An 18,717-nucleotide genomic window follows, 5' to 3' on the forward strand; every position below is an offset into this window, starting at 1 on the left:
GCAGTGGACTTTGTTTCTGAGCTTGGGGATGAGGTTGCTGGCAGTTTCAGTAGTGTATTTTGTTTGGAACACAGGCAGGCCTTGCTTGCCCATGGGTTTCTCTGAATGCAAACCAGTGCAGTTTTGCAATATAAAGCCTGGCATTATCAGCTTCGTGCAAATATTACTTTAAATTATGTCCAGAGTGCTGCCTGTTTAAGTCTAGCTTTCCCTGCTGTACATTTTTGATTGATAGCATTTCAAGGGTTTAGCTCTTGCAGTGGCCATTTTTCTCTTTCTTTATATAAACAGATCTTCCTGTTGCATACAAATTAAAATCTGCTAATTTTCCACAATCATGTGCTTTATCCCAGGAAAATCACTTGTTTATTTTCATGAACAACTTCAGTATTTAAAATAGTATTGTCCTACTTGCTAACTACTTTTTTTTTTTCATTCCAGTGAGTCTCACTTTTTCCATATAAATATCCTCATTAACTTCATCCTAGTGATAATGTTTTTGAAAGATATTTCTGAAAAATCTCACATTTTGGGGAATTAGTCCTTCAGCTGTTCATCTGAAGGAGACAAAAGATACTGTGCCATTAGAGTGTACTTGTTAAGTACTTGCAAGTGACTATTTCTAACAAATACTTCTAGTGAATACTTAACTTACAAAGTTTATTAGTTTAAAATCTGTGTGGTTAGTGCTCCCGGGTTGCACACAATTGCTCACTCAGAGGCAGAGGCATTTGACTGATGGTCAAATAAGATTTTAACACTGGGTTTGTAAGGGGGAAAAAAATCATACTGCAAAACCCCCTAGATCCAAATGTGGAAACAGTTATGTGGATGAGGAAAGGATGCAGACTTGTAGACAAATTGACATCCCGTAGCACTGAGCACCCACATTACAATTGCTGACGTCTTCAGGACCTGGGGTTCCTGCAGAAGGCAAGTTGTCCTGCCTCTGGTATGGATCCTTGTCTACCTTCACCCCACTCTCACACTGACTCCCCAGGGAATTGCGGAGCTCAAGGTGTCCCACAGATAGCCTGAGGTTCCATGCAATGAATCCTTTCTCCTGGTGTGAGACACACGTGTTTGCGGGCCCGGTGCTGAGGCCACATGCTCGAGCAAGGCTGGAGGATCTCCCTCTGAATATCTTTGGCTTCGAGGACTGGGCAGAGGACATGGAGGTGGAACCACCACAGCTTGTGCAGAGCACTGGAAATGCAGCTGCAGCGTTTAACAGCCCTTTATTCCATCTACCACTCCGTGTCCCTAAGTACACACTGACGCCCCGCTTTCATTGCTGAACCCCTGCCGACATATCGTCTGTAATCTCTTTGGGACAGAGGTATTATCCTTTTAACAGTAGGGCGCTTTCTGCTCACGGCAGGGTAAAGCACAGTCTTCCTATGCAGCTTAACACATTGGGGTCCTGATTACGGAAATGGCCCTCGGGAGTTACTGTGTGACAAACTGCACACAAATGAGAGGAGCCGCTGCCAGCCAGCCAGGAAAGACGGGCAATTTCTTATTAGGGTTGTGATGCCAAACCAAAATTAAGCCGCACAGCTGGGGTATTAAGAATCCCAAGGAAGAATTACTTGGGAATAACCTACAGAGCAAGACTAATTTGCAGAATATATTTGGCAAATAGGAATAACCACTCCTTTGAGAAAATGAGATGTCTGTACACAATATATGTCCAGCAAAAGAGGAACAATTTATCAGATAGATACATTATTCACTCTGAATTGTTCGCAGATCTCTAGCTAAGAGGCAGATACCACAGAAGTTTATTAGTCAGTATATCAGTGTTGTGACTGGCACCCGGTACTGAGGGATCGTACAGTCTGTGGAGGACAAGCGGGAGATAATTAAAATACATAAATTCTAGCCCCCAGAGACTGTGAGACTAATGTGGTTGGCTTGCAGTGCTTTTTCGTTGGCTGACTGATGGTAAAACTCTTAGGAAGCTGAGCAAAGCTGAAACCTAGCCTACTTCAGCAGCTGGGGACAAGTTCACAAGATGTAGATTTCTGGTAAACCCGCAGATACCTTCCAGGGGCAATTTCCAAAATGGATACCCTGGATCTGAAGAATCTCTGCTGAAGTTTTAGACCAGAGGTGTTTAATCTGTGATTTCCCAGACTAAAGAGTCTGTGAGCAGTAAGTAGGAAAAGCGAGGCTCTTGTCATTAAATTTAAAATCACTGAACAGAGATGTGCATCTCTGTAGAGATGCTTGAAGGTCCACCTTCTAGAAAACATTGAAAATCACTGTCTGCAGTGTTTATTACTTGAATTACTAATTTTGTTCTCATCCTTTCAAGTGTTTCCTTGTTGCCTAGAGGCAAGAAACAAACTGCCTTTGAACCTGAGGTCTTACCTATAAAGGGGATAGAGATAGCATTACTCCCTGGGGTGGCTGAATGAATAAATGCTCTAAAGATTGTTTAATACCTCAATAATGTGGGGATAGAAGATCAAAATCTAAACCAGACAGATATCCAATACAGATAACGCTGTCTCTCTGGTGGTAAAAAGGAATTCTAGACTAGTACTAAACCTTGCGTTTTACTTACCTAGTTGAATCACGGTAGACCAGACTGTCTCCTAGAGTGACCTAGGAATGCAGAAGTGTGCATATGGAGTGGGGAGAGAGAGTCCTCACCTATACTCTTTACTTCCAAACTATTTGAAGATTAAAATACCAAAACTAAAAATGCTGTGGTCAGATCTACTGATTGTCATTCCTGATATTAAAAGGGAAGATAGCCCCAGGATCCAGCTCTGCCTTACTTGCACATGATGATTCTATTCAGAAACAGAACTATTTTAAAATTTTGATCTCTTTTTTTAGGAATTTTTTTTTTAGACATGGGAATTATGTATTTTCCACAGCAGTCTTATAAAGCAAAAAAATACCCATTTGCACTTGGCTCTCACCAAAGTCTGAAATTAATCTTTAAACAAATGGTTGAAAAAAATCAGGCTTTTTCAGAGTTAGCCTGCACAAAACATGTCTGACAAACAATTTTTTTCTTGCTGCTTTTCAAGCTTTTGTATCAAACAGATGATAGAAAATTGTCAAGTGTGGCCACATTGTGGCAAAATGTCTTGCATTAGCCATAGGCTTCCTATGGATTGTTTTGTAAGGGAAAGGAAATGGTTATGATATACATGAGTGCTGTATGTAATCATGATGTTAGCATTCCTTGGTTGAAGGAGATGCTTATAACTAGGATATGGATGTGTTTATTCCAAAAAACTATTTATTCTCTAGCTCATTAATTAGGGCAAACAGTTGCTGACTGTCATAAGCATTCACTGCAAATAACGCAGGAAAAGGCTGTGTTGGAAGATGGCCAAGGTGATAGGATTAATGTTTTGAGCCTCTAAAAGATGATGCTGGAAATAACTACACCTTTTATTTGCAACCTTGAGGGCTTCAGCACCTACTCAGGCAGTTTAACTCCTCTCTATGTGGGTGCGGCTCCCCAGAGGCTTTTAGTCCTTCGGCTGGTAAAGCATCAGCTACTGGTAAAGTGATTCAAAATAGCTCCTCCTAGAGTAGACCAAGAATATCTCTCTTTACAGTATCCAGGGAAGCTGAAAAGTTACTAAATTATCCCAGATAGAATTCCCAGAACCAAAATTGCTTCCACACTCACGCATTTGTATAAAATTTGACATAGTCCAGACGGTTTTTTAAAATCTTTTTTTTTTTTTTTTTTTATTCCACGTTCAAGCTCAGAATGGAAAGGGTTATGAAAAGTTTGAAGGATTTCAATAATTGGAAAACGGTCTCCCTAATGGTGAGTGATTTGAATTTCCTGGAGCATTTTTGTACTTTTATTTTTGTAAGAACTGCGTTCTGGAAACTAGTCAAGTAGTACATGAATATAGGAATCCAAGACATATTGAAACCATTTTAAAGTCTGTGTTTTATAAATGTAGGGTTTAAAAGAATGTTTAAAATGGGAGTGGTTGTGAGAAATGTTTTACAAAGTTGTTTGGTTGGGGTTTTTTTAAAAAAAAAACACAGCATGACTTGGCAGAGAGAATATAGTACGTTAGGAAACATTGCAAAATAATAGGATAATCCTAACAAAAAAACACTGCACTTGCACAATAACTTTAGAAGCTCTTGGTAGTGCATTACAAATATTAAATAAGTAAATCTTGCAATAGCCTAGTGAGAGTCATTAGATGCACTGGAAAGATTGGTGAAGTAGCTGTACTTGAGGAAGAAGTGCTCAGAGAAATTTGGCCTGGCGAATGCTGGGTGGATCACATGGAGGATGTCCTGTGCCTTTCACTGTGTCAGGGTCTGCCATCTCCATGTCCCTGAATGGTGCTGCTACCATGTAGTGGCTCCAAGAGCCAAGAAACACGTGTGCGTACCTAGGCACTGCCAGCCAGTGTTTTAGGCGCCATGGAGGGTGATTCAGACAAGGTAGGAAGACAAGTGTTGTGGGAGAGGATCAGTTAAAGGATTCTGAAGCTTATCTGTGTCTTACATTTTCCCGTTCCTGAAACATGCCTTTTATAACTTCAGGATGTGCTGCAGGGGCTGTCCTGGGTCAGCTATACTCAGCACCCTGCAATACACTTCTTCCTTACCTCTACTGAGTGACTATGTTATTGCATTTGGACAAATAAAACTTGGTTTTGTTCAGTGTCTTATGATCTATGCCAGAATTTCTTATGCATAGTTATTACCCTCCTTTAGTAACATATGTGTAGAGATGCTAAACATTTTCTGCAGTATAAATACGCCTCCCTGGTATGAATTAATACACAGATTCAAGTGGCATTAAAATGAAAAGCTGTTTTGAACAGCTACACACATTTGAAAATGACTATGATAAAAATAATTTTGTACAAATTGCTCAGAGAATCACACCTGTGATTAAGGGGAGGCTTTCCCTGGCATGGTGGGTCCTAGTGACTGAGCCTGTGGCCTGGGATAGGGCTGTTGCATCATGGTACAGGTGGCCCTACTGGTCTGCAGGTTGGTCTGAACAGCTCAGGTCTGTTCCAGGAGCTGCTATGTCTCCTTTGTATTTCTTGTACCCATCAGAGCCCTGTATTTCATGTCCAGAAGTATTGCTCAATCATTTAGTCCCAATGATGCAGCAGAAATGGCGTAAATAATGTTGATTCATTAACATTTATCCAGTAATAATTTATCCCAGTTTTAGGAGCATTTGTAAAGACATCACAGATATTGCCAAATTTCAGATAGTCAACAGCTGTTCTTCCTCCCAAGCAGACAATAAGTCAGAAAACATACTTTTTCCATGTAGATATTAACCCATGCCTTTAATGTCTGGGAAGGGTGAGCGGGTTCCAGAACAAAAGACTCCAGGACACTGTAGCTGATTGTTTCAGTGTGGAGGAAGGAGGGAGGACAGGACACAATCGGTCTCAAGAGGCAGCCCAAATCCACGTCAGGTATTTCAAGTCATAACTACCATGAAATCTGCCTGGGCCTTGGGTCAGAGTCTGTGCTAAATTTGATTGTCTTTACGGTGCTAGGTGTAGGAATTACTTGGTCAAAATTAGTCAACGATGTTATGCAGGCAGTTGGAGTAGCAAAGTGTTTCTCTTCCTTTGTAAACTGGTGATCTTAATATTGAAATAACATTTTTCATGGCTTCCTGCATTGGCTGCTTAAGAGGAATGCCTGTGTGTGGGATGGGGGTCTGTGTATCAAGGGGTTTGGACAGAAAATCCTTGTGCTCAAAGGAGGGCAGAATGTGAGTGGGGTCGTCTTCATGTTAGATGACGGTAGGTTCTCCACTGCTTCTTAACCATGTTCAATTGCCCTCTACTTTTTGGAAGAAATAGGACTAGGATAACGTAATGTTCTGTATTGGCTACTCCATGACTTGAGTCCTGAAGCCAATTTTAAACATGATATGGATGTTGCTGGAAATAGAAAACCTTTTCTAGGAAATGAATGCCACTCCTCATCAGAGTCTATCCAGCAAATGCACCATCAGTTTCTGTTTCAACAATAGCATAAATGGAATTGCCACAGCTTATACTCATGCATTCAGAAACTATTTGCCCAGAAATGTATGTATGTAATAGGGAAAGTTGTAGGGGACAGTCCCTCTACAGCTGCCAGATATAACGAGAAATGTTTATGTGAAAATGAGTTGATCAGTCAGCTGTAAAGAGATGTTTGCTCTTTTCTGAGGGTTGGATTATTATAGTTCAGAAACGTCAGTTCTGGGCCAGTTATAGTTGGAGAGGGATGCAGCTATCTAGCAATCCACTGAAAATAACATTGCTCCTTTAGCTGCCTTCATCCTTAGGACTCTTGTGATGTAAGTCAATGATTTTAGCTTTAATTATAGATCCTGTCATATTTTTTATATTTGAGAGAGGGAGTAGCTGCCCCATGCCACACCACCCTCACTAAATCCAGTACATCCTGTTCTATTCTTTAATTTTGTCAGGGTGAGGTCACACTTTTAAAAATTGCTTTCTAGCTCTGAGAATTACAGCTTTGGATTCTGCCCCATCTGACATCTCTCACTTAGGGAGGAATTCGCCTTCCATGTACATTCAGCTCCTCTTGTCTGCGCATGGAGGTCTGACCCGTCCTCTGCTCCAGTAATCACCATCAGTCAGGCAGTGGCTGCTCTGCAGGTGCAGTTCTTTCACTCTGTTCTGGGACCTGTTGAACATAAAGCCTGTTGAAGGCTGGCCAGCAACAATTTAGACTGTTTTCATCACCAGACATCAGTGTTGTGAATACTAATGTCTTATTTCCTCTGGTCTAATGTGGAAGAAAATGCACTGGGCGCTGTGAGGGAGGACATCTAATATTGCATGAATCCTTTTACCTCATGAATAGGAACATTGGCGGGATGGTGGGAAGCTTTCTGCCAGTGGCCAGAAGTGGGCCGGCTCTACCTTGTAAAGATTAAGCTGCCAAGAGTTAACCACTGGTCCAGCTTCTCCAAGAGCCGTGCTCTGCCTCTCGCACCGAGCACTTCCTTCCACACAAATCGGCTCATGGAAACTGAGGGGGCTGCTGTGAAACTGAATTCTGCATGACAAATTTGAGTTCAGTAATTAAGCCTCAAACTTTGTGCTGCAAAAATATTTCAGTGATGAATAACAAAGGGGAAGCATATTTTAATTTACAGGAGACACTGACTGCTTGGCTGGCAGTAGCTGTAGGATGTGATCCAAAACCATTTAATGTCAATGGCTATCTTTCTGTTCACTTCAGTGGAGCTGACCCACAGGGGCCTTGGTTATGATTCATCCTTATTAGTCACGTTCAGTACAGCAGTGCCAAAGGACGAGAGCAGGATGGCTCTCCTGTATTGTACCATCACAAAAGGAGGCCATCTGGGCAGCAGAGAGCTTGTGTTCTAAACAGAGAAGACACAAGAGGACGTCAACAGAGCAAGCATCCATCAGACCCGCCTGCTGGTTGGGAAGGGGCAACAAGAGAGAGGGAGGGGAAAATGAAAAGCTCAGAGCCTAGTATGGAATAAAAGAGGTGGCAAAAGAAGAAATCCGTAAGTGTTGATATTCCCATGAGATGGCTTGTGAGTTGTTTGTCTTGGCAGTTGCTGACCAATTCCTGTTGTGTCTGTATATCCCAGACTTGCTGCACGTGCCTTCAGATCACTTCTCCGTGGTCCCAGCAGAACAAGTCAACTGAGGGCCTAAGCATCTGATTGTGATCTCACCAGCTTTGAAGGGTTTAGATACCTCTAAGTTAAGCGTGTGCTGAAGGGCATAGGGAGAGTTGTGTACTGCCCAGGCTCTGGGAAGACACAGAAAGTGTTTGTGATTGGTGTAGCCAATCTGGAATACACCACAAACACCAGATTAATCTAATTTGAAAGCTTTGAATTAAATCTGTTTACTGTAATGGAGCCTCCCACAGTTCCCCACCTTCTTTTTGTTTCCTGGTATATTTTCATTTGGGAAAGCTGCAGCGTGAATGTGTTCTCTGTGCTCGACTGGATCACGATACTGCTACATTTTTTGGTATTATCATTAACAAGGAAAGCCACAACATCATTAGCTTTTCTCCCTTGTTCCTTTAGATTGCCTGAATGCATTCCTGTTTAGGTCTTAACGAAAACCTGCTTACTTCTCTGTTTGTTGTCCTTTCAGCTTTTTCGAATGCAATGACTCAGCAGCTACAGGATGAATTTGACAGTAGTGTGGAGAATGCAGAAGCTTGGATGAAGGCCATCCAAGAGAGACTGAGGATCAATGACAACACCAAGGGACCTCGATCTGCCCTAGAAGCCAGACTGAGAGAGACTGAGGTAAGGGAAGAGTGATGTAGTGTTTCAGAGGTGGCTGTCACTGCTGTTGTTACAGCAGTTATTGCTGTGAGCTCTGGAGTTTTCCATCAGGAAACTGTCAGCTGCCCTTGCTTGCTAGAATATTATTCCTGTATGGATGGGTTTACTTCAGTATTCTTTCTAATTTTTTCCATCTGCAAAGTGTTTACAGACATTGTAGAAAAAGAGGATGGCAATTTGATATCACAGGCTTCCAAGCTTTTCAGATTGATTTGGAAGACTAGCAGCAGGTTTGGCAGGTTAAAATGTTTACACTCTCCTATAAGCGTGCTGGAAACCTGAAACAATTTGAGCTTGCAAATTACCGGATAGTGATTTGGAGAAAGTCCGTATAGTATGAGAGAATCAGATCACATTAGTGTTCCATCTTATCCAGGATTCTGGCACTGATAAAGATTGCAGTGTCCTAGTAATGGGCTGTTCTAGAGTAAACCCCTTGTCCTTTTCCGTAAACCCTGATGATAAGAGGATTTACAGCTCCCCTTTATAATCTGTCTAATGAAAAGGTAAATGTTTTTATTTTTTTCTGGTCTTACTTATTCTATTGTATAATTCTTCTCACAGAGATCCCGTTACAGATTGTGCCTGCCCTCTTACTGTGATTTCACATTCATTAACATCAGTTTCATTAGATGTTATCTTGTCCTTGTAATCTCAGAGAATGAAACACTCCTGTTTGTCCCATCTCTACCATTCATGATTAGAGGGTGTGGTGGTATTTCTATGATTAACATTGAAACTATTTTTATACTTGTATTACATTTAATTCCAACTAGTCTGTTCTTTAAATGAAGTGGCCGAATCTTTCCCATCGTTATTTACCCAAAAGTCTTTCTTTTTGTGTGTCTACTCATGTTTGGACTGCCTCTTTGGAAGTTTAACAACTGCAAAAAAACATTGCAGGCTTACATGGAGTACAAGGTAGTTAAAATGATGGTACAGCAATGTCTTCAGCCTTTTTCCTTAACTCTGGCTCATTGGAGGCTGAATCTTGCCCCTGGCATAATGCAGAGACTGTTCATGGAGTGATGGATGATGGGTAGACTTGCATCAGTCATGAAAATCTGAAGTGTTTCCTCTTAGTCTATAGATTTATTACTGCCCTTAAATTATTTTCACCCTTTCCTTTTGTCTGGGAAACTATGATATGTACAGTCTCAAAAAACATGCAAGAAACACAGGAACTTGAGTAGGGAGAGTGGTAGTTTGGCACAGAGGGTGCATTCATGGCTGAGATAACAAGAGGTAAGGTTTAGAGGTTTGTGGTGATTTACTATGGCCTGAACTGAAGCCTTTTGACTTCTGTGAGCTTTGGAGGAGGTCTGTAACATGCAAAAAATCATGTTAGAAGATTTTTTTCAATTCAGGCTTTGGAAATTCATCGCTCTGAAGAATAACAGGTGTCTATTCTCTCTTCCTGTGTGTACCTTATCCACCTCCTGCTCCCTCATCCTGCCTCATTTCTGGGCCTGGCTTCCCTGTCCAGCTCACGTGTCCTTGTGATGTGCTCACCGCTCCACCCATTGGCTGTTTTCAAATCCAGTGATCATTTTTCACTTCCTTTTTTGCATCTGGCTTGCTTTTTTTTTTTTTTTTTTTAACGCTTCCTTCCTGTGGTTTATTTTCTGTTAATTTGTTAATGAAAATGCCAGCCAAAGATAGCAATCATTTAAAACACAGATTTGAAAAAGAAAAATGTCTGCCACTGCTTTCTCTCTGGCTGTTGCTGACTTTCAGTTGCTGGAAAAATGTCAGGCTTAGAATACAGCTTTACTCTTAAATTTTCCTGTCAGGTGATAGCTATGGCTTTTATTTTCTTTCTCTGCCTTACACTTCGCCCTGCTTGCCTGGATTCTTTTATCACACTTTTCATAGTAGATAGTTTGTTCAAACAGCTGTTTATACATCACATGCAGATGTGCTGTGTACATGCCAAAAGAACAGTCTTTTCCCAGAATGTGAGACTGGAAATCCAAAGGCCTGTGATTTGGTCTCACCTTTGCAGTTACTTACATGATTTTAAAAAAAGGATTTTTTTTAAAAATCCTATGGGCCTAATCTTTCCAAAAGTAGTTGCTGATTTTGAACCTCTCATTGTTTTCATTATAGAAGCCTTTCCCTTCAAACTTGAGAGCCTGCAGTTTGCCAGGAGTTTGTGGAAGAACAGCAAGAAAAGCCAATCTGATGGTGTCAGAAATTTGGATAAAGTGATGCTGATAGCTGTCATCCAAATCAGGACATAATTAATCTGTTACATTTTACAGAAGTTGTGCTGATTTTCCATCTCTGGGTAGAAGAGAATCTACTTCAAATTAGATGGCTTAACTTTCAGTTCCTGGCATTCACAACACATTTTCACCAATTCGTAGCTTAGCAATTTAGAGTCAAAGCAAAAGTTGGTAGCAGGCAGAAAATTCCACTAGTTAATTTCTCTTGGCTTGTGTTCTGAGCCAACTTTTATTTGCAATAGGAAGACTTTTTAATATGCTTCATGATTTCTTATTAGTAGAGCTTAAAATTGAGGACACTGCACTGTACCCTGTGGAAATTGTCTCTACACTTTTTGCAGGTGGGGAGAACAACCGGCATGTGGCAACATAGTGCTATAACTTTATAACTGCAATGGAAACACAGCCGCAGGTATTGGCTAGAAGATAATCTGGGTTTTGTAGCTAACTTAAAATGTTTTTCAATTGCTACATGGTTTTCAATTCAATTCAGTCCTTTAGGATGTTTAAGAATAAACAAATCTGAAGACAAGTTCATATTTTCTGTTGAGAAGAAGCTTTGCAGCAGGGACTTCGTGATTCCTGGGTAAAAACAAAGCTTAATTGGCAACAACTACGCTTGCTTTCTCCTCATGCTTTCAATCTATCTATCATCTCATTTGTTTTTCTCGTAGAAAATACGTGCGCTGGAACCAGAAGGCAGCTTAAAAATGGACTTGATTCTTGTGAAGGCAGATGCTGCTCTTCGCAGCATCAGTGAGGATAAGAAGCATGAAGTGCTATCTAAACTGAAAGACATTAAAGCCTTGTGGGAAGAGACAGCCATATACATTACTCACTGTCACAGGTAAGACAGACTGACTGCTGTATGGTGTGTTCAGGCAGTTGTCTCAGCCAGTGCTTTCATAAAGTGCTTCCTGCCTTTCTCTGCTGTTTGGATTGTAGATGGCAATCACTGTTAATCCCATCCCATGAGCATGTGGGAGACTGTGCAGGGGGAGAGGGTTGGTGGGACCTCTGTGCTCTCTTCCTTCACAGCTGGCCCATCTCATGGTCTTGAACGATGAGTTCTGCCAGGCACAGCGACCTTTTACAGAATATTTCCTCCCTGAGCAGGGACAACTTGCAAAATGAATCCTGACCTTCTGAAATCAGAACAACTTAAAATTGCTGAGAACCTTGTCCTTTGCTTTGAAGGCCTTTTGAGCTTGCCAGTCTCCACTGCTCCCATCATAATTTCATCTAACTCATCTCTTTTGTTCTTCTCAACAGCCGTATTGAGTGGGTCTGGCTGCACTGGAGTGAGTACCTGAAAGCCCAAGATGAGTTTTATGCATGGATTCACAACATGAGGGTGACCTTGGAGCCTGACATTGAGTTGCAGCTTGGCTTAAAGGAGAAGCAGTGGCAGCTGAGCCATGCTCAGGTTCTGCTGAACGATGTCTTAAATCAGTCAGTCCTGCTGGAAAGGCTGCTAGAGGAAGCTGCTTCCTTGTTCAGCAGGATAGGTGACCCCAGCGTTGATGAGGATGTTCAGAAGAAAATGAGGGTGGAATATGAAGGAATCAGGGAAGAAGCTCAGGTACACCTACAAAGAGTGGGAGGTGTTCAGATTTCACCAATATACAGTACTGTTTGTTATCTGCTACTTGAGTGATGGGGCTTACCTGGTAGGGCTGCAAAAAGAAACAGAGCTGAGGACCCCTGTTCTTTCAGTCAGTGCGCTGTTTGCAACAATCATCATGTCCCAAGATAAGCTGTTAATTGGGATGCTCTTACACTGTGCTTTATAGTATGTTGTTGTAAATAACAGAGCTTCTTGCTATGATCTAGTGAATGTTGGTTTAGGTGATCTCTATATAAAGTTTGAATTGTTCTTCATCTTTCACTGCGTTAGTGATCCTTGTATAACCAGAGGCAAAGTACCCGTTCCCAGAGCCAGGGAATATTACATGCATGCACCCTTGTTGGAGGATGTGACATTGGTTCAAATCCAAAGCTACACTCCCTGCCTGCAGAACTGGGAAACACGGAGGTGGAAGTCAGCTGCAGCCCAACGCTGAACCCTATTAGCCAGTTCCAGTATCTGAAAAATTTTCACTGCACTAATCCTTGCCTGATGCTAATCTTCCAATTTGAACAGTTGTTAGATAGGCTGGTGTAAGACATCCTAGTTCATCTTCCAGTGCCGGTGATTTCCTTTGACTCTATTCCTGGGTAAAGACTTCAGATAATGCTTATACTTTTCACTTCTAAAACTCAGGTGAAGACATCTGCAGTTGGGCAGAAGAATTCAGTTTCTTACAGCCTATATCAATAGAAATATTCAAAGGGATATTTGAAATACACATAGACACATCTATCCCAAGCATATAGAGATTAAAATCTAGTCTTTGTCACCTAGTGGCTTCCAGGAACTCCATAGGCAGGAATTACCTGGTGGGAATACAAATAATTTTCATTACATTAGCTCTGCTGTCTGCCTGTGTCATAATGCTGCCTTCTATTTGTTCCCACACCTACGCCCCAGCCCAGAACTGAAGCCTGAGAGTGATGGAAGCTCTCCCTCCCTGGGTGCTGTCGTACAAAGTTAACTTCAAATCACACTGGAAAAACAACGTTGGGATGCTCATGCCATTGCTGTGTTTGTTCTACAGATACTTTTTCTGTTTAAAAAAAATGTACCCCAAACCAACCAAAAAACCCCGAGCTGGCACCTTTCATGAGCATGAAATTCAGATATTTTTTAGCCATTAAGATAAAACTGCTGCTAATAAGCCTCTCCTAAAACTAGAGCATATTTGGAAATTCTGTAACTTCAGCTGCCACGGAGAGGCCGTAAAGTCACCAACAGACTTGCGCCTCAATGTTGATTATTCATTTTTAAAGGTAGATCTGTTCATTACAGGGCAGCTGGATTTATGAATAAGAAGGTTCCTGGAAATTCAGATGTTGCCTATCTAGATTGCCATTTAAAATTCTCATTCACTCGCTTCTAACCAATATTTGTCTTTGGTTTTGAAGCAGGAGACAGCCCTTAGCTATTTTTATAAGGCAGTTCTTTCAAACAAGTCATTTGAATACCCAAAGCCAGAATGTGACCTCTCTGAGACTGGTTTTACATAGCGTAACTTCTCTGACTTGGCTACATGCTGGTGTAAATGAGATCAGGAAGTGGCTCATAGTACTTAGGCAAAATATGTCTTTATGTCTCCAGCCAACTGAGACACCAGAAAAAGCTTTTCTTTGGCATTGGTTACAAATACCACATTTCATAGAAGGATGGAGTGAGAGAATCCAGCTAAGAAATCCCTCTTTCAGGAGGTGTGGAACAAAGAAGGGACTTGAGAAGCCTTGGATTTTGCCGCTGAAGTAAATGCAGAGTTCATTAGCTAATGCCAAGGTTACAGGCACCTTGGGAATCATGCCGGGAAGTATAACACTAGTTAGAGAAACCTTGCTACCTCTTCCAAGGGGAGGGAGGGATGAATGAAAGAGACGCAGGAGCTGTAAGGGGATTGCTCCAGCCCCTCTCATGATGATAGGCCAGGCTAAATGTGCCTGGCAGATGCCAGCTGAATGCCTGAGCTGCCTGCTAGAGGAGGCTCGCTGGTGTTTGTAGATTACACTTGTGTTTGAAGAGCATTTTTAGATCCCGTGCAGTTGTCCAGCTCTATCAGAAGGCAAACTCTTGGACAGTGTTTCTTAAATGGTTTGCCTGTGACATTGAGTCTCTGGTATGAGCAAATGGTGGGGTTTTTCCCTTTCTTAGTGCTAACATGTGTCCTCATCATTCCCAAATTTTAAAGGAACATAATTTTCTTTCAATTACATTGACAGGGATATTTTTAGATGTGGCAGCCGTTTCCTACGTGCTTTCCCTTGCCTAGCAAAATAACAATATGCAGAGATAGATTGTTGTGAGTTTTAGTATAAATGATGACTGAATATGGTAAGAAAAGTTATGATATACAGTGTGATATTCAGGCAAACATATCAAATACGTCTGAGCACATCAAATGAATTTCAGTCTATGTTGTCTCTGTTAACTGAAACCTAGATATTTATAATCTCAACGCTCACATACCCTAGAGCTAAGACTAAATGCACCAGGAAGGGCTACAGGAGCTTTCTGTACTATGCCTGAGATGCCACAGAGGGATTTAAAGCAGGAACTTCTTCATATGCCCTAGATTGCCTTCCAGATTGCTCATTTTCCTTTGCTGACTGTAAGGGGAGCTTAGGGGAGAGGATTTCCTATGCCTCCGTCCACCCTTCGTGAGTACCCAGGGCTGGGCATGTCCTGCCCAGACACATCTTGTCCTCTGCAGCCCATCGCAAACCCATTCTTTTCCTGTTGGTGCTTTCACCCTTTCCAGAGCCATGTCCTTGCTTACTGTCTCCTCACATTAGCCAAGTGCACGTGGAGATGGAGTTTAACACTGTCCTGCTCCCCAAACAGCTAACCTAACAGAAGCAAGTGATGCCATATTTTCCATTATTAGAAAGTTTCCCTGCCTAACCTCTTGGGGTGGGGGGGCCCAGCCAGCTCTTTGTAAACCTTTTGTTTGGCAGCTAGCACAGTCTGTCCAAATCCATGGCATCTCTTCCTTGACCTCATAGACCAGCAGGAGTATCCAAACTGTGCCCTCCTTTGTTTTGGCTGAATAGCCTGGCTAGGGGTGGGTCATTCTGACTTCCTTTTTAACTCTGTATATATTAGCATAAGACTTTTGAGTTTAATAATAGCTCTGCTTTGTTATTCTGACTTGCTCCCTTCGGAGCTTCTGTCACTGCAACAAATTAGCCTAATTCTCTGGAATCGATAAGCTTGGGCTGACTTGTTTCACTTCGATGTTTGGCCCATTTACACCACTATAAGATTGCATTCCTCAAATCCCTAACTTGAGGTCAAGATGGGAATTGTTTAACTTATGTGGATTTGAGAATCAAAGCAAGGGGATTTAGCAAACAGGTGAGGTGTTCTGCTGCATACATCTTGGCCACAGAAGTGTGCAGTCATAATTCTGCTTTTTGGTCTCATCCAAACCCATGTTTGCATAGATGGTGCTATTAAAGGTCCTGCGCTAGTGGGCAGCATTTCAGCCTCCATGGGAAGCAGTACCAGGCCCAGCTGTCCCTTAGCTGGACTTCTTTTGACCCAAAGCAAGTCAACTAACTTTAGGGGAGTCAATCTGGATTTGCATAAATCAGCAGAGATTACAATGGCAGTGTAGAAAACACAGACTAGTGCGGTGCCACCTGGAGAGTGGTGGCTTTCTATTGCACCATGGGCATAACCTGTCCCAGAGGTGAAGGGCAAAGGCCCAGAGGGACCACTGCCCCACATCACATGGGAGATCCCATGGTGACTGATGCTCATGCCATCCTTCTGCTGGCCTGGCTGGAGAAAGACTGACAGGACAGCTGTGGCTCACTGCCACCTCAGGCAGGTTGGTGGGTGTAGGGACATGCCCAGAGCCTTGTCACAGAGACAAGGGAAATGCAGAAGGGACTCTGGAGCTCTGCCCACCATTGCAGCCATCACTCTGCTCTCTGTGGAGGGCAGCTGGGATCAAGCTCTGCTCAGAGGCACAGGATGTGTCCCACATTACGCCAAATGAACCTCAGCCCCTTGTCTGTGACAGCAAAGCCTTTCAAGGCTGCTGCAAGCACTAAATTCATTGCACAAGGAACATTTTTTTTCTGATGTAACTCTAGTGTACCTCAATTGCTCTCCAGGCCAACCGGTGAAGAGTGAGAAAAATATCAGTCTGATTTTGTAGGAACTAATATTTAGTTTGGATATTATATTGGTGAAACAACAAAAACAAGACTCCTTGTGATTTGTGTAAAATTTCCTTCAGCAAGGCCTAAGGTTCAGCTGGCAAACAAGGATAGTTGCAGCAAATGTGTCTCTCCCTTGTTGAGGGGGTGCCAGACTGGATCAGCGGGGTGATGCGCAGGCCCCTCTAAGTTCTGGGCTTGTTGGTTATGGGTGCACACACACAGTAACTCAGAATATAAAGCCTGCTTCCCATAGGCTTAACTTTGCTTCCAGAGTCTACAATACCACCAGAGGATGGTTTGTGATCTGCAGATCAAATAAGTATGAAAGTTCCCGGGCTACATGATTTCTAGGGATACCTTGAAGTTGACAGTCACTTTCTGTACAGCCCATGTAAATAATGAACACTTGGAAACTATTTGCATGCCCCTAGCACGCTCTGTCTTACTCTCATTTTGACAGATAGGCAAATTCAAACTTCACTTTTAACCAGCGTGAGGAACATAACTTTGAAACCAGAAACAGTCTTCTGTCTCTTTTTCTAATGAGAGAATAGGAAGTTTTGGAAAGGGGAGACTAGAAATTCAGCTGAGAGGACCTTGCAGTTCACCTCCTTGGAGACTAGCCATTGACCCAGATGGGGACAAGCCTTTATGTCCTTTTGTGTCGTGTTTTTTGAGGTGAACTGTGAATTCCTGTCGAGGCCAAATGCTACCAGGGCTCGCGGAAAGGGACTCTTGTTGATAAATTCTGGGTTAGTGTGAAGGAAAAAAACCTAGATAATCACTATCCTTACAGATGTCTCTTGTTACAGAGCAGAGTGAAACTGCTTGAAAAGATAACCAAGGAGCACGAGCAGTACAGCGCTAACGTCGACCAGTTTCAATCGTGGCTGAATGGTGTGACAGAAAGATTAAACTGCTGCCTTGGAGAACCAACCAAGTCTTCGGCAGAGGACAAGTTAAAGGCACTGAAGGTCCTTAAACGATATAATTCTGACAAGGAGCCAGGATTGTTTTTTCTCCATGCCTATATATGCTTCTCAAACCACACAAGGGCGTACTTGAGAAAAGAATTACACAAACAAAATAAGGTGGTGATTGTAACATGGGCTAGCGGTGAAGAGTTGGATCAGGTCCTAAAACTGTTAGTCCGTATCGTTCTCCCAACTGTAGCATGAGTCATGGGCCAGTCTGTTTTGTTTTTGTTAAAGCCTCATCTCCTATGGTTATATGATTCTTTGAGAATCTTGCCTTTTAAACTTGTTTAAATGAGTGATATTTGGTAAACATGATCCAAATAGAGCCTGAAGACTCATAGGTTTTGAGAGTTTAGAGCTGGTGATAAAAATACTAGTTTTGAGAATAGTATCCAATATTTTTGTGCCACTGCTTAAACTGTTCAGCTTTAAATATCACAGAGATCTGATTATTAGTATTTCTTACTGCCCGCAGCTCCTGTTTTCTTTGCCAGGAACCTCAGTGGCAAGCATTTCTGAAAATCAAGCCGGTATTTTCAGAATTGTGGCAGTTAGTATTACTCAGAAAGCACTCAAATGGCCAACCCTGGCTTCTGGTCACTTGAAAAAAGACATACTTTGAAATGAGAAGTGAAGAAGAAAATAAGTACAACCAGGAGAGGTGGTCTTATTTTCCTACTGCTTTCACTTTTTTCCCCAACTTCCCATTCCTGCAGCTAATCTATTTAACTTCTTTCTGCAGGAAATTGCCAAAAACATTAGGAGCGGACGAAAAAAATGGAAGCACCTTGAAAATGAGTGTGCAGAGGTGATTCAGAATACCTCCCCACTTGGAGCTGAGAGAATGAAGGATGAACTCGAAGAGCTAAGGAAAGCCTTGGAGAAGTTGAAACTGCTGAGTGGTGAGGAGGAGGAGAGATTGCTCAAGATCCAACAGACAGAAAGTGCCTATGAGTCCCAAGCCAGACAATTAGAAGCAGATGTCCAGGAGCTGAAAAAAGATCTACAGAGACTAGAAAATGACCTGGACCCTGGGGAAGGGGAAAAGACTGAAGATGAGTTTGTAACTCTGTGGAGAAAATACAATGTGAGTTGCTACCCTTTTATGCCTAAAACCAGCAGTCAGAGATTGAACGTGCATAGTCACATCCAACAGATGCCTGTCCCAGTGGTTAAAGGTGGTAAGGAAAGAGTATAAGTGTGTATAAAATACACTGATGAAAATGTGAATAGCAACAATGGAATCAACTATTCCCACGTTTAGCTCACTCTGCACAGAGGGAGCAGGGTGGCAGGATGTGTTGGAGTTTGTCTTGAGTTCAAAGGGACCATATGCACAACACAGAGCAAACAACCCAATTTGTTCTACTTAAAAAGAAGC

The 18,717-nt window shown here is 42.1% G+C and overlaps 1 protein-coding gene across 9 annotated transcripts in view; it reads left to right on the plus strand.

The window, feature by feature from the left end:
- The window catches only part of SYNE3 (spectrin repeat containing nuclear envelope family member 3), an 84,305-nt gene that overhangs the window by 27,273 nt on the left and 38,315 nt on the right, over positions 1 to 18,717 (plus strand). For all 9 annotated transcript variants that reach the window (XR_012835583.1, XM_075753626.1, XM_075753627.1 and 6 more), the window contains exons 2-6: positions 8,145 to 8,302; positions 11,244 to 11,416; positions 11,842 to 12,151; positions 17,172 to 17,333; positions 18,079 to 18,423. Coding sequence is in view for 8 of the 9 variants with exons in the window: in XM_075753623.1 (XP_075609738.1) it covers positions 8,145 to 8,302; positions 11,244 to 11,416; positions 11,842 to 12,151; positions 17,172 to 17,333; positions 18,079 to 18,423 (1,148 nt within the window). In the remaining variant the exon portion in view is untranslated. The remainder of the gene's footprint in view (positions 1 to 8,144; positions 8,303 to 11,243; positions 11,417 to 11,841; positions 12,152 to 17,171; positions 17,334 to 18,078; positions 18,424 to 18,717) is intronic.

This window comes from Balearica regulorum, chromosome 5, assembly GCF_011004875.1.
Source record: "Balearica regulorum gibbericeps isolate bBalReg1 chromosome 5, bBalReg1.pri, whole genome shotgun sequence".
Classification (NCBI taxonomy): domain Eukaryota; kingdom Metazoa; phylum Chordata; class Aves; order Gruiformes; family Gruidae; genus Balearica; species Balearica regulorum.